Raw genomic sequence first — 18265 nt, 5'->3', positions numbered from 1 at the left:
CATACATACATATTCATACATTCAATATGTTTGTTAAACTTGTATGAAAAATTTTCAACGCATTAAAAAATGAAACAATTTGGATAATTAATTGCTTTCCTTCTTTCTTTACTTTTTCTTTCTTTCTTTCTTTCTTTCCTTCTTTCTTTATTTATTTTTTGTTTTTTCTTCTTATTTTTTATTTTTATTTTTCTTTTCCTTTTTTTTCCTTTTTTTTTTTTTTTTTTTTTTTGTATGATCTACTCGGCTTTAAGAAAATAAGGAAATGAATATATTTCATTTTATTCGCTTGTCCAAAGTAATATCAAAAATTTCAATTAAAAATTTTTCTTTTTCATTCTAATGCACGTACGTACTTTTATATATATATATATATATATATATATATATATATATATATATATACATACATAAATACATATATATATATATGTTTGTGTATATATACCGTTTTATCCTGTTTTGTTACTACATGCAATATGTATATACATATATATATATATATATATATATATATATGTATATGTATATGTATGCGTATAGATATAGAGTATGCATATCAAGAGTATAACATTCTCTATAAGGAAAATCAAGTGTGAGAGTAATTCGACTTGCATTAGGACGCATGCGTCATACGAAAGTCCTGCCTGCGATCTCAAGCATCATAAAATTGCAGTGTAATAACGTATAGACAAGCGAGCTTAATATCGCGCCTTTCTGTCTCTGTGTGATATTATACGACGAGGTAAATGTCGAATGTTATTCGATGCACGTAGGGAGGACATGAATTTATTTTCTTTCCTTATAAATCATTTGCATTTTCCCCTTTCCTTTAATATATATATATATATATATATATATATATATATATATATATATATATATATATACTAGAAACATCATGGTGTTCGCATGTCCTAAAAACATTTCTTTGGAAGAACATTTTTAATCATCGTTTCAGAGAAATTTATGAAATAGTATCGGTGTTATAGGAAACATCGTATAATTTTATTTTAATTAATAAAATGAATAATAAAAAAAAAACAAAAAAGAAAAAGAAAAAAAAAAAAGAAAGGAAAAAGATTTTATTCATTATACGTTTACGTCTAACAGGACGGATCAAAATCCAATTAATCCTTTTTCCAGGGTAATATTTCTTTTTTGCTTTTTGAAATTGTAAGTCTACAAATTGTAGTCGAGAAAGTTTGGCCCAGTTAAAAATATTTGGCAAACATTATATATACTCGTTAGTTATAATATATCCATCAACGAGTATTACATCGTTGGCATATTAAACAAATCGTCCTATTTACTTGTGAAAATCATTGTTAAAACTTAGTTTTACGTATAACAAATGTGCGTACGTTATAATATTTACGTACGATCTTTACCTAGCTTACGTGATAAATAACTTATGGGGTGCAGCGGTTGTTTATGTGTGTGTGTATATGTGTATGTATGTATGTGTGTATATGTGTTATAGGATTTATTTATAAGTACGTATCTCAGACTCCTCTTTCGCGTCTATAAATAATTCTATCGACTTTTCCAGCTGCACGCAATGTTTTATTCGTACTTTGGATAAAACATATACGTATAAAAAGTGCGTGTGTATCTTTTTATTTTTATTTTTATTTTTATTTTTTTTTTTTTTTTTATTTATTATTATTATTACTTCCTTCTTCTTTTTTTTTTTTTTTTTTTTTTTTTTTTCTTTACTCCTTATTGATTTTCGTTCTAACAATTTTAATATAAGTTAGGAAATGATTTGATTTACATACATAAAATGCGATCCGACATGTACGTCTCGTTGTTTCTTAAAGAGAAATTTCTGTTTGTTTACCTTGACAAATACGACTTTAGAAAGGCTCTCTAAAAATATCTATGTACATATAAACACACACACACACACAATGGTATATATGTAGTATATGTATTGTATTTAAGGTTGATATTATTTTCGTTCGAAACGCGAGGGTGATTCTTCTATCTATCGTTATACAAACTATGTAAGCCATAAGGTCTAGACCTATAGGTTTTTCGAGCGTCCTCGTTATTCCGCGTGATCTTCGTTAAAGGAAAAAAGAAAAAAAAAATAAATAAATAAATAAAAAAAAAAAAAAAAAAATAAAAAAAAAAATAAAAATAAAAAGTCCAGTTTTAGCGATGGTTTAGGGCAAATATATCGCCTTCATACTCTCTCTCTCTCTCTCTCTCTCTCTCTCTCTCTCTCTCTCTCTCTCTCTCTCTCTCTCTCTCTCTCTCTCTCTATCTCAATCTCTCTCTCTCTCTTTCTCTCTCTCCCTCTCTATCCATCTATCTTTCACATTCTACAGCATGGAAAGTTATTAATTACAGGCATGGTCGACCGAGTGAAATAAAATGAAAATTCCTTTCAGGGTTCAGGGAACACTTTCAACGAAGAATATTTCGTCACAACGATGTGCCAATGTTTTTTTCTTCTTTTTCTCTGTTTTTTTTTTTTTTTTTTTTTTTTTTTTTTTTTTTTTTTTTCTTCGTTTTGTTTTCTTTTCTTTTTCTATTTTATACTTTTTTCCCCTTTCTTTCTTTCCTTCTTTCTTTCTTTCTTTCTTCGGCATATAAGATTTTGTAACTTAGTAAAATTTTGATTTCATAAAAATCCTTATTAAATTAGAGTACGCTTACGTATTAAATTTAGAAACAATAAACGAAAAATTTTACCTTATGGGACATGAGAGAAGGATATAATTGATGAGTTTCATCGCTTTTTTTCCTTCTTTATCATTCTTTTTTTTATTTTGTTCCGTTACATTTCGCTCTACGATTTTTTGTTCTTTTTTTTTTTCTTTTTTTTTTTCTTTTTTTTTTTTTCTTTTTTTTTTTTAATTGTTTTGATATTTTGTCGTTTGTTATGTTTCGTTTTGTTTACTTTTATCGGGCAAGTCAGTTCGCATCGCGTATGTATGCTTTTTATCAAAACTTCCCTCGAGGAGCTAGCTATCGATTGAAACCTTTTATATGTAAATACATGTACCTACATTTGTACATATGTATTATCGACTCTTTACGTATGATCACACAACTCATTGTATACGATATATATACATATATATATATATATGTATGTATGTATATATGTATATATGTATGTACATAGAGAAAGAACATTTTACTTTGTGTGCAGACGGACAGACGGACGGACAGACGGACGGACGGACGAACAAACGTTTACGGGCGTAGAGCCAAAATAACAAAACATGAGCAAAATATATCCACTCATACGGATCATACTCGACGGATGGGACATCGAAAATTTGGACGACACAACTTCGATCAAAATTACGGGGGAATGATGACTTTATTCTAATTATATATATTCTACGATATTTCAAATATTCTCTCAGGTACATGTAAGTTTATGCTTGTGCCTGAACATATGAGCGTGTCTATGTCTGTATATATATATATATATATATATATACACGTACGTATGGATATGTGTATTTTTGTATCATGATTCCTAAGCAGTTTTCAATTTCCTCATACGAAAATTTTCTGCACAGTCAACTGTAAACGTTAAATAGTATATATATATATATGTATGTATGCATCAGGTAAATTCTCAGTAGATGAAACGAGTTTTGTTAGAACCATTTTCTAAATTTACCAAATCGTTTTGTGAATTTCAACGAAGAGATATGAGTAACGATGAATTCTTAGTATATACATATATATATATATGTATATATATATATATATATATATATATGTATATAATTTTTTTTTAATTATTTTTTACATAGAAATATAAATATAAAAATTAAATGGGAAATATTTTATCTTATTAGGGTTATTACGATTAAAAGGCTTGTATCAAATTGTTTATTTAATACATATATCTATATAGATAGAATACGTTCTCCTGTTAGATGATAATTAATTTTCCCTGGTCATTTCTAGAAATAGCTTTCAATTTGTGTGTTCTGCGGTTGTGGTTGGTTCAAGCTAGTTGTATTTCGTTAGATACTCGAGTATCCAATGTATATGTTTCCTATGTATATATAGTAGTTAGTATCTCGGTGCCAAATGTTTATTAATCTTTGAGAAATCTAATATCGTACATTGTGTATCGCGACGAAAATGACATTTCTATGATAGAAAAATCGTATATTAGGAAGGAGATCAAAAAAAGAAACAAAAAAAAAAAAAAAAAAAAAAAAAAAAAAAAAAAAAAGAGAGAGAGAAGGAAACCAAAAAAAAAAAAAATCTTATTTTGTATATTTGACACTCTGCTGTCAATATATTAAATATCTTTATATCTAAAAATATCGAAGGAATTAATTTTCCATAGATCTATACGCGCGACAATAATATAATCTATAATATGTCGTTGCGTATCAATTATCAAAGAAAATTTCTTAAAATTGTAAATCGAATTTCTCTATTAATTACATGCTACCAGAGGAAATCGAATCACGTAACAAATTTTACGATGGTAATTAATTAACGTTACGATAGACTATGACTCGATATAGTTCATGGTTATTAATCATTTGATTGCTCGTAAAAGTTCAAATATAATTTATATTATCGCGAAAGAAGGAAAGAAGAGGGGAAAGGGAGAGGGGGGAAAAAAAATAAGAAAAGAAAAAAAGTAGAACAGACAAAGAAACAATGAAATAATCAAAATTGCACCTTTTTAATACTTTATATCGAAATAAACAATAATACTGTCTTTTATTTCTTTTCTTTATTCATTATTAATATTTAATAATATTATTATTATTATTATTGTTATTATTAGTATTATTTTATATTTAAATAAACAACCTGAGTACTTTTTTTTTTTTTTTTTTTTTTTTTTGAAAATTTTAACACTATTCAATCGTCAATTCAATTGTTATATCATCGCGTTGTATTACACCTTTGTATTCTTCATTTGAATATTATTATTTTATTAGAAGACATGAAGTACTGCAAATTTCGATATTATATAATTATCGGCGAAATAATAATTATCGGACAAATTAGAATTTCATTGTTAATCGATATTACAATTTTTAAGGGTCGAGAAAAAAGAAGAAGAAAAAAGAGAAAGAAAACAATTGGAAAAAAAAATAAATAAATAAACAAATAGAATAACAATGAGTTGATTATCATTGATTAATCGAATAATAAAAAAATATATTGACGAATAATAACAGAGTCATAGGATATGGGGCACCATAAAGTATATATGATATATTTGTTCCTCGAACGATTTCAATCGTAAATATTTCAAGTGTCGAATGTTTTACTTACGAGAGAACGTAGCACTATGCCGTCTGACTATGTGTCGATTTGTATCACTTGTCATAAATTCATAGACAAAATGGATCACTTTAGAAATGATGAAATCTTCAAATCTACTGGCCTCTTTTATCTTTTATCTCTTACATCATTTCTTTTTAATTATTAAATTTTTATTTTTTATTTTATTAAATTTTTACAATGTTTTCTTTTTTTTTTTACACACGCATATATATATATATATATATATATATATATAAAATTAAAAAATTTTCTATATATCAGTATTAAATCTTATTAATTCTTTATTAATTCTCTTCTTCTTTGTTTTCTTTTTTTCTTTTTTTCATTGAAACAATTAATTCTTTAATTAAAACACAATTAATTCTTCATACGCTTAAATAGAAAGAAAAAAAAAAGAAAAAAAAAAAATAGATAAAATAATGAAAATAATTTTATTTCTTTATTATCGTATCTTTAAATATTAGATAGAAAAATTAAATATTCATTGATTCCGTAGATCAAATTCATGGTATATTATTGAATAGATATATACAGATAGGATGGATATGCATGTGTTTCCTTGTATTAAACAATAAGACCATAGGAAGACTATTAAATGCCCAGTCCTGAAAGCTTTCAAACGTATAACCGTTTAATAGACTTTAAGCACAATTGAGTGCACCTTTAGGAGTGATCGAGAATCTAAACACGTACATACATATATACACACAAACATACATACATATATACATATATACACACATAGCTACGTTGGATTGAAGAAGCGCCTTAACGTCTAGTCCCTTGTATCGTAATTTACACGATGGGAAGCAATTTAAACGGAGAGAGCGAACCAATATATTAGAATTATTGCTAATGGTATATTGTCGGCTAGGACATTGTCGCATGTTCGTAAAGATTTAACAATAATTTTATCCTTATGAAAATAAGTCGAATAGAGAAAGAATGAAAGTAAGAAAGAAAGGGGAAAAGGAAAAATTAGAAATGCATGATTAAACGAAAGAAGAAGAGAAGACGAAATAAAAAAAAAAAAAAAAAAAGAAAAAAGAAGAAAAGAAAAACAGAAAATACGTGCGTCCCTTTCCGATTTTTTCCAATATACATATATACAGATATATACATATGAAGAGAAGAAAAATAAAAATTGAAATAGCAAAAATTATTCATAAGATTTTTTACTTTTTTTCTCTCTCTTTCTCTTTCTCTCTCTCTAAAAAAACCCAAAAATAAAAGAAGAAAGAAAAGATTTAGATGGATCCATTGAAATTGAATTAATTAATATATCTTTGTTATTTTTATTCCAATGCGAACTATGTTTGTCCCAATTAATTAATACGTTCAAAATAAGAAATTCAACAATTTTCACAATTATCTTGTTAGAAAATTTATTAATCAACGTATCCTTAAATCATCGCACAAATACTCATTTACTTTTATTTAAATAATCAAATGTGTTAGTGTTACGGATCGAAGGATACGATAACGAGGTAACCCACCTATCTATTTTAACATTTCAAATTAATGTTGAATAATATTTGCTCAAATTATTTGACCTGATAAATAATGAATATGTCTGACCAAGTGATCCAAATAATTTAACTATTTATCTACCTCTCCCTCTCTCCCTCTCTCTAACTCTCTCTCTCTCCCTCTCTCTCTCTCTCTCTCTCTCTCTCTCTCTCTATCTACCTATCTCTGAAAGAAACTTTGACATTTTTTTCTAATATATTAATATATACATAAGTACATATATATTTACGTATAGATATGTATGTTATATTTACAGGATGACATTTTTCTGATATATAGTACATACATATAATTTATTATTATTTCTATTATATATTATATAATGTGTTTGTATATACATATACACGTACATATATGTATGTCATGTTTACAGGATTATCGTGATCGCTTGTTCGTTCTAATGATCTTATTTTTTTTATTTTTTTTTTCTCTTTTTTTTTTTTATATTTAACGATTCTAACGAGCGATCATTAAAGTTTCTCACATAGAGAATGCATTTTGTTCAACGCATGTGTGAATGTAGGATCGTTTAAAAGCGTTAGCCTACGCACGAAAACGATTTGGCAAGCAACGTCGATCGTTTGACCGTTTAATCTCTTATAAATAGAAACTCTGCTTCATCTATTCGATAGTCGAAAGTGTTACACCTTTACCTGTGTGTACATATATATATATATATATCATATATTCATATATATGTATATCTTCTTACATGCTAATCATATCTTCTCATTGCTTACGTTATAATGTATATTACTTGATAACATTTGTATGATATGTGTTGAATAATTAAAAAAGAAAACTAATGTATATATATATATATATTTATTTTATATTTATATTTATATTTATATTTATATTTATATATATATATATTTTTTTTTTCTTTTACATACATATGTAAAATTTTCGTTAATAACATTAAACATTTAATACATTAATGAATTGATCATACAAGAATATATATAAACTTATTTGCATTTAGCGTAAATAATTAAAATGAATTCTATCCCGTGCAAATACCGTGCGTGAATATGATGGTAATTAATTAAAATTATTTGTCAAATTTTTAAAGAAAGATTTTTTTAATACTCTCTTCTTTTTCTAAAATCTTTCAATTTCTGTAATTACCGACATTTTGAAGTAACAATGGCATTCGCTGTAAAAAGATTTCTCCTTCTCTTCTTTATTTTTATTTTTATTTTTCTTTTTTCTTTTTTCTTTTTCTTTTCTTTTTTTTTCCTTTTTTTTTTTTTTTACCGCAAGTATCGCATTTTCATTCATTAAAGTATATGCAAATCGTAATTGTGAAAATATAAATATATCTTGATAATATTAGAATACATGTTCGTAGTTGAATAAAATTAATAAAGATCATAAATGAATAAACAAATATATTAGAGTGATGTAATATTCATTGAAAATTAATATATTCTCAAATACTATAGAAATGTATATACACGCGTTTATCATTAAAGTAATAAAATATCTTCGTCGTAATGAGAATAGTCAAAAAAAAAAAAAAAAAAAAAAAGAAAGAAAAGAATAGAAAAAAAAGAAAGAGTTTTTAAAAACATATGACACTCGTTATAATGATTTTTTATTAATAACGTATTTTTATTAATAACGAACAAACGCAAGTGAATTCGTGACGAGCGAAAAATTATAAAGGAGACAGAAAAAGAAAGAAAAAAAAAAAAAAGAAAAAAAAAAGGAGAAGAAGAAGAAGAAGAAGAAGAAGAAGGACAAAAAGAAAACAAAACTTAATTAATTTATTAATCAATAAACTTACATTAATAAACTTAAATTAATTAATTAATTAATTAATTATTTACACCAATGTAAAAATATTTGATTTAAATTCAATTTACAAACGATCGTACTAATCTATATATACTTATTCGCGTTCATCATTATCAATATTTATCATCATCAACATCAACATCAACATCAACATCAACATCAACATCAACATCAACATCAACATCAACATCATCAACATCATCATCATCATCATTATCATATCATGAATTATCAAAGCCTTGTGTGTAATATTGCGGCAATAGTAATTTGTCGTAGTCATGTTAAGACAGTAGTAATGTTACGCGGTGTGGTCAGACACTATCTCATAAGCGGTTTCACAGGGAATGCATTGATCTTTCGTAATATGAAGGGAACGATGGGAGGACGAGGGGAGAAGGAAGAGGATGCCGACCAACGATAAGGATAGGACAGGCAGAGGAGTCGGAGGAGTTGAGAGGAAAATGACGAGTAGAATTAAACTATGATCCGATTAAACCTGATAATCGAAATTGATCATTTTCAGAGGTCTCGCATCAACTAAGAAAGTTAAATGTTAAATTGAAGACATTTCTCTCTCCCTCTCTCTCTCTCTCTCTCTCTCTCTCTCTCTAAAACAAACAAACAAATAAGCAAATAAAGAAAAAGAGAAAGACAATAGAACAAAGCTATAAATGGAAATAGAATCAAAATGGGAATAAATAGAATATTCATAGGAATAGTCACATAAAGAGATTTCCAACTTTCTCTCTCTCTCTCTCTCTCTCTCTCTCTCTCTCTCTCTCCTCTCTCTCTCTCCCCTTCTCACTGTTATACTCTTGAAATCGATTTGCGATGGCTTTCATTCGGTCGAGATACATACGTATGTATCTCGTGCGTACCACGTATGTATATATGCATATATATATATATATATATATATATATATATATATATATATATATATATATATGTCTATAGATGTTGTATATGAAATACGTAGGTGGAAGCTGCGCGTTTCGTTAGGAACAAAGATTTAGAACAAAGCTTCTGCGAATAGGGCTGCTTCGTGGACAGCCGTGAGCACTCGGATATCAATGTTCTCGATCCTCCTCGTTCTGTCTAAACAGGACATTCGTTGTTCTCACTTTACAGTCACGGCTTGACAATAAGCTTTCTCTCTCTCTCTCTTTCTTTCTTTCCCTCTCTTACTCTCTCTCTCTCTCTTATTCTCTCTTACTGTCTCTGTTTTTCTCTGCTTCTCACTTTCTCTCTCTCTCTCTCTCTCTCTCTCTCTCTCTCTCTCTCTCTCTCTCTCTCATCTTCTCTCTGTTTCTCTTATATATTTCCTCTACTTTCAACGTTTATCCATTCGCTAATCGACGATGAAAAATGTAGAAAGCAATGTGTGTTTGATTTCACGAGTAAGAACTCGAAACGTTTTCCTACTTAATACTTTGTTATTGCAATACTATGCTTGTCTCTATTACTATTATTATTATTATTATTATTATTATTATTATTATTATTATTGTTATTGTTATTGTTATTGTTATTGCTATTATTGTTATTATATTTGAAGTTATGGGAAATTTTAAAAAGAAGAAAAAGAAAAAAAGAAAAAAAAGAATTTATTATTCTATATTCTATCATTCATAATTTTGTTCTTTTTATCTCTCTTTTCTTTTTTCTCCTTCTATCACCTCGATGATCTATCATTATCAAAAATGAAATCATTGTTACTACCTTCGTACGATTCCATTTTTTTTTTTTTTTTTTTTTTTTCTTTTCACAATCATTTGTCACTATCACCTGTCATACGTCATTCAGTTATTCACGAATTACATTCCCTGTCGATATATCGCCGAACTGTACTAAAGTGAAACGTTATTTTTAGACGTATCTAGGATGTATAAAAGGAAGAGAGAGAGAGAGAGAGAAGGAAATAAGCAAGGTCGAACATCATCATATTCGATCGTGTTTTATTAAAACGTCTAAGAAATTCAAAAGAAGTTTTTAACTTTTATTCTCCTACACTTTTTTCTTCTCTCTCTCTCTCTCTCTCTCTCTCTCTCTCTCTCTCTCTCTCTCTCTCTCGCACTCTTTATAGTTTTAAATTCAACTTCGATTTGACTTCAATTAAAAACACTTGGTAAGTAATTTTCCATTCTACGCCTACCACGCGAGTGCACCACCTCTTGCTCTTGCATCTTTTTTAAAAATAATACACCTGGAAATATGACAGGGTAAAGGTCAACGGGAAAGATTTTTTTTTATTTCTCTTTCTCTTTCTCTCTTTCTTTCTCTTTTCTCTATTTTCTTTTCCTATTCTTTTTAATTTTTTTTTTTTTTTTTTTTTTTTTTTTCCTTTTCCTTTAAATCAAACTTTTAATTCACACGCGTTCTCCGCAAAAATAATATCTGACATGGATTTTATTCATTCACTTCCATACGTATTCTTTATGTGTATGGGTACATACATATATATATATATATATATCTCTCTCTCTTTCTTTTTCTTTTTGTTTTTTTTTTCTTTTTCTAAACAAAATTCGAATCACACAAATCGTCGTAATCGCATGGCCTTCGACGAAAAAAGAACCATTCTCTTTTTTTTTTCTTTCTTTCTTTCTTTCTTTCTTTCTTTCTTTCTTTCTTTCTTTCTTTTTCTTTTTTCTTTTTTTATCTTTTTTGTCGATATCGTTCGGTATTTCCCATAGGTATTGTATTTATAGTCTATTTACATGTACATATTATCATGGAGTGTTAGGCGTGAAGGGAGGTCAATTAAGCGTAAACTCAGTAATACAATGAGTATAAGTTCCTGGAAAAAAAGGACGAAGAAATAAGGTTCAAAAGATAGATTAGAGAAAAGTTGATCGATCCTTTGAATCTGAAAAGAAAAGAGAAAAAAAAAAATAAAAAAGAAAGAAAAGAAAAAATAAAGAGAGAACAGTTTGTCACGGACTATACGCTATGCGTGAATTTTTATATTTTATAAGGAAAAAGATAGAAACGAGAGAAAAAGAAAACAAAGATTTAAAAAAGAAAAAAAAAACGGAAAAAGAAGAAACGTTTTCTAAAATTATCTCTTAAGAACAAAAGAGAATATTTAATAATAGCAATGATAATAATGATGATGATGATGATGATGATGATGATGATGATGATGATGATGATAAAAAGAAAAAAAAAAGGGAAATATAGGAAAAAATAAAAGTCAGATTATTATTTATAATGTGAATAAAAATTCTTAAATGATATTAAAAATCCAATTGCTATACTTTCATAGATTATTTAGGCTTGAATTTATATATATCTAGTTTGACAAGGTGAGTATTAACTTCTAACAACGAGCTGAAAATCATAATCGGCCTAAAAAAAAAAAAAAAGAAAAAAAAAGAAAGAAAAAAGGAAAAAGATAAGAAAAATGACGAAATCGAATTCTCGAAAACTTTTAGTACGTAAGTAGAAATAACGATAGTGCCATTTTCCTTTTTCTTTTTCATTTTTCTCTCTCTCTCTCTCTCTCTCTCTCTCTCTCTCTCTCTCTCTCTCTTTCCCTTACTTACAGGGTGGACCGTAGAACTTCTTTCTTAGACGGGAAAAAAGTTTTTATAACTGGGGTAAAAGTTTCTAAATGATATTAAACGTTAATTTACATTTTGTTTTTTTCCCTCGATACTTGTTATGCTAATAATACGTCAAACTGGTGTAACATTAAGACTTTTGAATGAATGCAAATAATCATTAAAAGGAATAATCGATATTTTTGTCATCATCGTCGTCGTTGTTATTGTTATTGTTATTGTTATTGTTGATTGAAAGAAAATCATTAAAAAAAATTTCATTGATTAACAAAAATAATGTTAATCGTTTCATAAGAAATAGCAATATATAATAATAATAATTGATTTTTTATTCAATTTTTGATAGGTCTCGTCAATAGAGGAGACTCATTCAAACGAAGAAGATCACGATCGAATTCTTTGGCACCTGCGGAACAGGAAACGGAAGAAACGAATTCCTTGCCACCGAAGGAGGTCATATCGTATAACGTAGCCATTTTGGGAGCAAGGAGAGTTGGAAAGACAGGCTTGATTGGCCAATTCATGACGAGTGAATGTATCAATGCCTATGACAGGCAAAGAGGTAAGTGTCTATTTTTATTTCATCAAAGTAACGTAAAGAGGATTATCGTTAAAAGACTTTATCAAATTTAAATCCCCTCTGTTGTTGCCTTGAAAGTTTCTATACGCGTTACACGTGAATGCACTTCTTGAAGAAGAATGGATTTAAGTTAATTGAAAGAAATGGGAGATTCGGCATACGAAATCCAATAACAGTGAAAAATTATTTTACGGACATGTCGATCTATTTAATTTTTTTTTTTCTGATTTTTTTTTTTGTTTTCTTTTTTTTTCGAATTCGATTGAATTTTTTTTCGAATTTTTTTTAACCCATCAGAAAAATAAAATATATATATATACACATATATACATATATAATTAAATTCCATTAACTAACACAATGACGATGTCATTCAAAAAATTTTTTCTCATTCCCAATTTTTTTTTTTTTTTTTCCTTTTTTTCTTTTCTCACTTTGTAAAATTAATCGTAAAAGTTAACGTTGAGAGAATGAAATTCACGGAGCTATCTCCTTTCACGCATTCGCTTTCAAATTTTTAGAATAAACCTTTAGAATAAAATTCATTTTCGAAATGTATTCTTTGTGTCCCGTCTGTATAAAAAGAAGAAGAAAAGCGAAAAAGAAACAAACAAAAAAGAAAGAAAGAAAGAAAGAAAAGGAAAAAGAAGGAAGGAAAAAAAACTCCGTTATCGTAGATCGTGAAATATGAAATGTCGATATTTTCATTATTCAACTTCATCTTCATCAACAAATACATCCTGCTAAATGATTCATTGAATTTTGAAAAGTTCTCTTTTTCTTCCATCTTTTTTAATTACCATTATTGTTTGTTATTTCTTTTATTTTTATTTTTTTTTTATGCGTATTTTTTTTTCTTTTCCTTTAATTTCTGTCTCTAATTTCTACACAAATTTTTTACGATAGCATCGACTTAACAAATAAACGGATTTAAATTATTTCTTTTTCTTTTTTTTTTTTTTCTTTTTTTTCTTTTTTTTTTTTTTTAAACGCTAACGGTAATGTATTAATGAACGAATCTTATGAAGACCATTCGAAAAGTACCATCCTGTAGAGAAAAAGTTTAACAAACAGGCCTCGAGGAGGAAAACCGTCCGTCATGTTGTTGATAACGATTGTACACGGCTAAAATTGAATTATTTAAAGCTATGAAATCTTTTTCTATATTTGAAAGATTACGTATGTACGTGTTAAAAAATGTCCTTGATAATTAAAAATACTTCAAAAGTTCTATTTCTCGTTATAAAAACCTTTTAGAACTTTCTCTCTCTCTCTCTCTCTCTCTCTCTCTCTCTTTCTCTCTCTCGAAATTTTTTTTTCGTTCCCCGTTCTTTTTTTTTCTTTTTTTTTTTTTTTTTTTGTGAGAAACTACATTCGCGTACATAAAAGACAATTGGATCTTGCCTATTATTCTAACTAAATGAAATGTTTTGATTGACATAAAAATAGAAAAAAAAAGAAAAAAAAAAAAAAGAAAATAAAATAAAATAAAACGAAAAACTACTACTTCGATGCAATATCATATCTCATATTTGTAAAATTCAATATTTCAAAAAAAAAAAAAAAAAAAAAAAAAAAAAAAAAAAAAAAAAAAAAAAAAAGAAAAAAAAAAAAAAAATTTTGGCACTTATTAAACGATTGAATTGTTTAAATCTAAAATGGAAAAATAATCATGGACGTTTGGCTCGATCGATCTCTCTCAAGAAACAATCGATAAATCGCTTTTCAACGATTTACGCGTGTTACCCGATTGGTTCTCGTATGGTTTACATTAACGCATCTTGCACGTCCCTCGTCAGAGACCAATATCATTACGTAAACATAAACATCCATGTGTAGACAAACGAAAGGGAGATCAAGAAACGCAAATATATATGTATATATATATATATATATATATATATATATATATATATATAAACATATATATACGAAGAAGTTTTATATTTATATATATATATATATATATATATATATATATAAATATAAAACTTCTTCGTATATCGTTAAATAACAAATGAGAATTGTTTGGGAATGTTTTATCGAGGAATATTTTTTAATTAGAAACGAATTATTCATTGGATTTATACACGATATATATATATATATATATATATATAATACGTACATAGATGATACGATAGACATATACATATGTGATATAGAACACATGTAATCGTATAAAAATTTCATATGGCAGATAGTATGTGATTTAATAGACGTACGTATGATATAATAGAAATATATAAATGAATACTTAAATACTGTATACGGTATATAATATACACACACATACACACTGTGTGTGAGAGATTTTCTTCATTTTTTTCGACGTATCGATCTAGTGACAAAAATCAACCTGTATATTCGAATTTTAGCTACGATGTGACAAGAAATCAATAAAAAAAAAAAATAAATAAATAAAAAAAATATGTCCATATAAAAATGAATCGAATGGAGGATGATCAACGTTCGTGTAAATTCATCTAAGCTTCTTTTCTCTCACACACACACACACACAATCTCTCTCTCTCTCTCTCTCTCTCTCTCTCTCTCTCTCTCTCTGTCTCTCTCTTTCTCTCTCTTTTTCTATCGGAAGGGCAATCTTCCTCTTAAAAATATCATTCGTGTTGGCAAATTTCGAATAATATAGAATTCGTGTGGGTATCTGGGTCGAGGATACAATATACTTTCTCAAAACGACTTGAATTATCGTCGCGACTCTGTCAAGTAACACACATTTCGGTTTTTCTAATTCTCTTCCACCTGTTAAAACAGAAGGAAAAAAAAAAACAAAAAACGCAAACGCAAACATACAAGCACGCAAACTTTTAAATATCGTTCTGAGAATAAATATATTTACCTACATCATTTCTTATGTATTACGAAAGAGAGAGAGAGAGAGAGAGAGAGAGAGAGAGAGAGAGAGAAATAAGGGCCAGGTGGGAGCAAAAATGTCTTTGGTGGGACAGAAAAAAATCTCTGAATTATATCCTATTAAAAATCAATTATATAGTCTTCTCGTCTCGACACTGTTTAAGTATTAATAGTTTTTCGTCTGTTTTTGTATTCTTTTCCGGATCATAATACAAAATTAACTTTTAAAATATGGAGAAAAAAAAAAAAAAAAAAAAGAAAGAAATTTAAAAGCTTAGAAAAATTTCGAAGATAATTTTGAACAATTTTTAATGTCAATTAAAAACTTCATACTCATCCAGGGACATTTTCTCGTTCATTATTGTATTCAAAGAATGACAGAGAAAGAGAAAAAGAGAAAGAGAATTATCATGTAAAAGTTATCATGCGATTATAATTGTTCCAATTATTTCCTTTAAGAAGGAAAAGGCTAATTATTTTTTTTACTCTTTCTCTCTCTCTCTCTCTCTCTCATTTCAAAGCTCATTTTAAGATTTTATTTAAAAGGACATAATTACGTGTATTTTTGTTGTTTCCTGGATGTAACGTAATGCGTTACTATAATAAGTAATTTATATAAGCTAGTCTAACGTTAAAGCGCATTGCTCCTTTGCCAAATAATAAAAACTAATAGACGATAAATCGTCTTGTGAGATCGGTGACCTAGTTGCCGAATATCGTTAAGATTTTGGCTGCATTCGTTCCGTCACTCTCTCTCTCTCTCTCTATCTCTCTCTCTTTTTCTCTTTCGCTCTCTCTCTCTCTCTCTCTCTCTCTTTCTCTCTCTCGCTCCTTCTGCGTGTATTCTCGTTGGCGTCTAAACTTCTCAGTGAGACGAGACATTTCTCGATGAAATTTCTATATTTTCTATAAGTTTTCACAAACTTTACTTTTGATAATATTAATTGAATCGTTAATGAAAGTTATTAAAATCAAATATTAAAAATATTATATATTTATTTAACTAATAATAATAGAGCTATATATACACACACAAATACATACGCACACAGACATGTATATATATATATATATATATTTACTGAATCAAAATACGATACTAACACTTTTTTTTACAATCCTATGTATTTCTCTGCAAGCGTCTGCATAATATAGAACAAAAAAAGCATAGAATTAATAAAATTTCTTCATTGCAAGGTAATATTTTCGTAATGTAGTTTTCGACTAATTAAAATGAAATGTTAACATTTAACTCTTTTTATCTCTCTCTCTCCCTCTCTCTCTCTCTCTCTCTCTCTCTCTCTCTCTCTCTCTCTCTCTCTTTCTCTTTCTCTCTTTTTTTCTTCTTTTTTTTCTTTTCTTTTTTTCCTTTTTTCTTTTTTTCTTTGACTTGTAAATCGACAATGTATTTTTAAAAGAATACCCTTTCTACGTCTCATCTTTTATTAGAAAGATAAAGTAAACAAGGTTCTCTTATACACATCACCGTAATTGCACCGTACCGAGTAAACCTTTCTAAAAGAAAGGATGGGAAGCTCGACACCCTCGAACCCTCGAAACCTCGAACGATATGACGTGGGCGTGTGATATGTTCTATCCTTCGAGCGTACATACATACATACATACATACATACATACATACATACATACATACATACATGCACGCATGCATGCGTGCATGCTTGCATGCATATGTATATAGATGCTATAAACGAATGAGAGTATATATGCATTTACTTACGTGTGTATGTACACACATATATATATATATATATATATATATATATATGTATGTAGGTGTGTGTGTGTGTGTATTACATCGTGTAGTACGACTTCTACTGTAACACTCAAGGGACTTCGGTAAAGTTTACACGTCAATTCACTACCCGAGAGTGATAACGAACTTAATCTCTTGGAATATTCTCGATTAGGTACTAACTGTAAATACGATATCGTTCTTTTCCGGAATATATAATTGCCAAAAAGACAGGAGGGTGAGGGGGGTAGAGTGAGAAAGAAGATATCTCCATGATCAAATTCATATATTAATAATAATGATTAGCGAAAAATTTTCTACTTTTAATCCCTTTTTTTCCCCTTTTCTTCCTTTATTCCTTCTTTTCATTGATCTCTGATTACTGAAAATTCTGATTGTTAACTTTTTCTACGTTTTCTTCTTTCTTTTCTTTTCTGTATTATTTCAATTTCGTCGCTAGCGTTTTTATAAAAAAAAAAAAAAAAAAAAAAAAAAAAAAATAATAATAATAATAATAATAATAATAATCGTTAGAATAAATGAATCAACGTTTATATCGATTTATATCAAAAGAATCGTCTCATTTTTGTGGTCCATTTTATCACTTCTTTTTTTTCTTTTTTTTCTTTTTTTTTTTTTTTTTTTTTTTTTTTTTTTTTTTTTTCGTCGATCCATATTTCATAGAAAGAAAAATGAATTCAACGACGATAATCTAAAGTTGATTTAGAAAGATCGTTTAACGTCGTTTCCTCATTTTCTATCTATTTTTATTGATCGATCGATAGATCAATCTATCATCACATAACATAACGTAAATTTTGTATTTCATCGTAGAAGAAATTTTACGAATTTAAGAAA

At 27.7% G+C, this 18265-nt stretch overlaps 1 protein-coding gene across 3 annotated transcripts in view; it reads left to right on the top strand.

Moving 5' to 3' along the window:
• The window catches only part of LOC124951366 (GTP-binding protein GEM), a 40691-nt gene that overhangs the window by 16838 nt on the left and 5588 nt on the right, over positions 1–18265 (top strand). For all 3 annotated transcript variants that reach the window (XM_047499703.1, XM_047499702.1, XM_047499704.1), the window contains exon 5: positions 12541–12756. In XM_047499703.1, the coding sequence (XP_047355659.1) occupies positions 12541–12756 (216 nt within the window). The remainder of the gene's footprint in view (positions 1–12540; positions 12757–18265) is intronic.

This window comes from Vespa velutina, chromosome 8 (assembly GCF_912470025.1).
Source record: "Vespa velutina chromosome 8, iVesVel2.1, whole genome shotgun sequence".
In the NCBI taxonomy this organism is placed as follows: Eukaryota; Metazoa; Arthropoda; class Insecta; order Hymenoptera; family Vespidae; genus Vespa; species Vespa velutina.
This window is presented reverse-complemented; position numbering and strand designations above follow the sequence as displayed.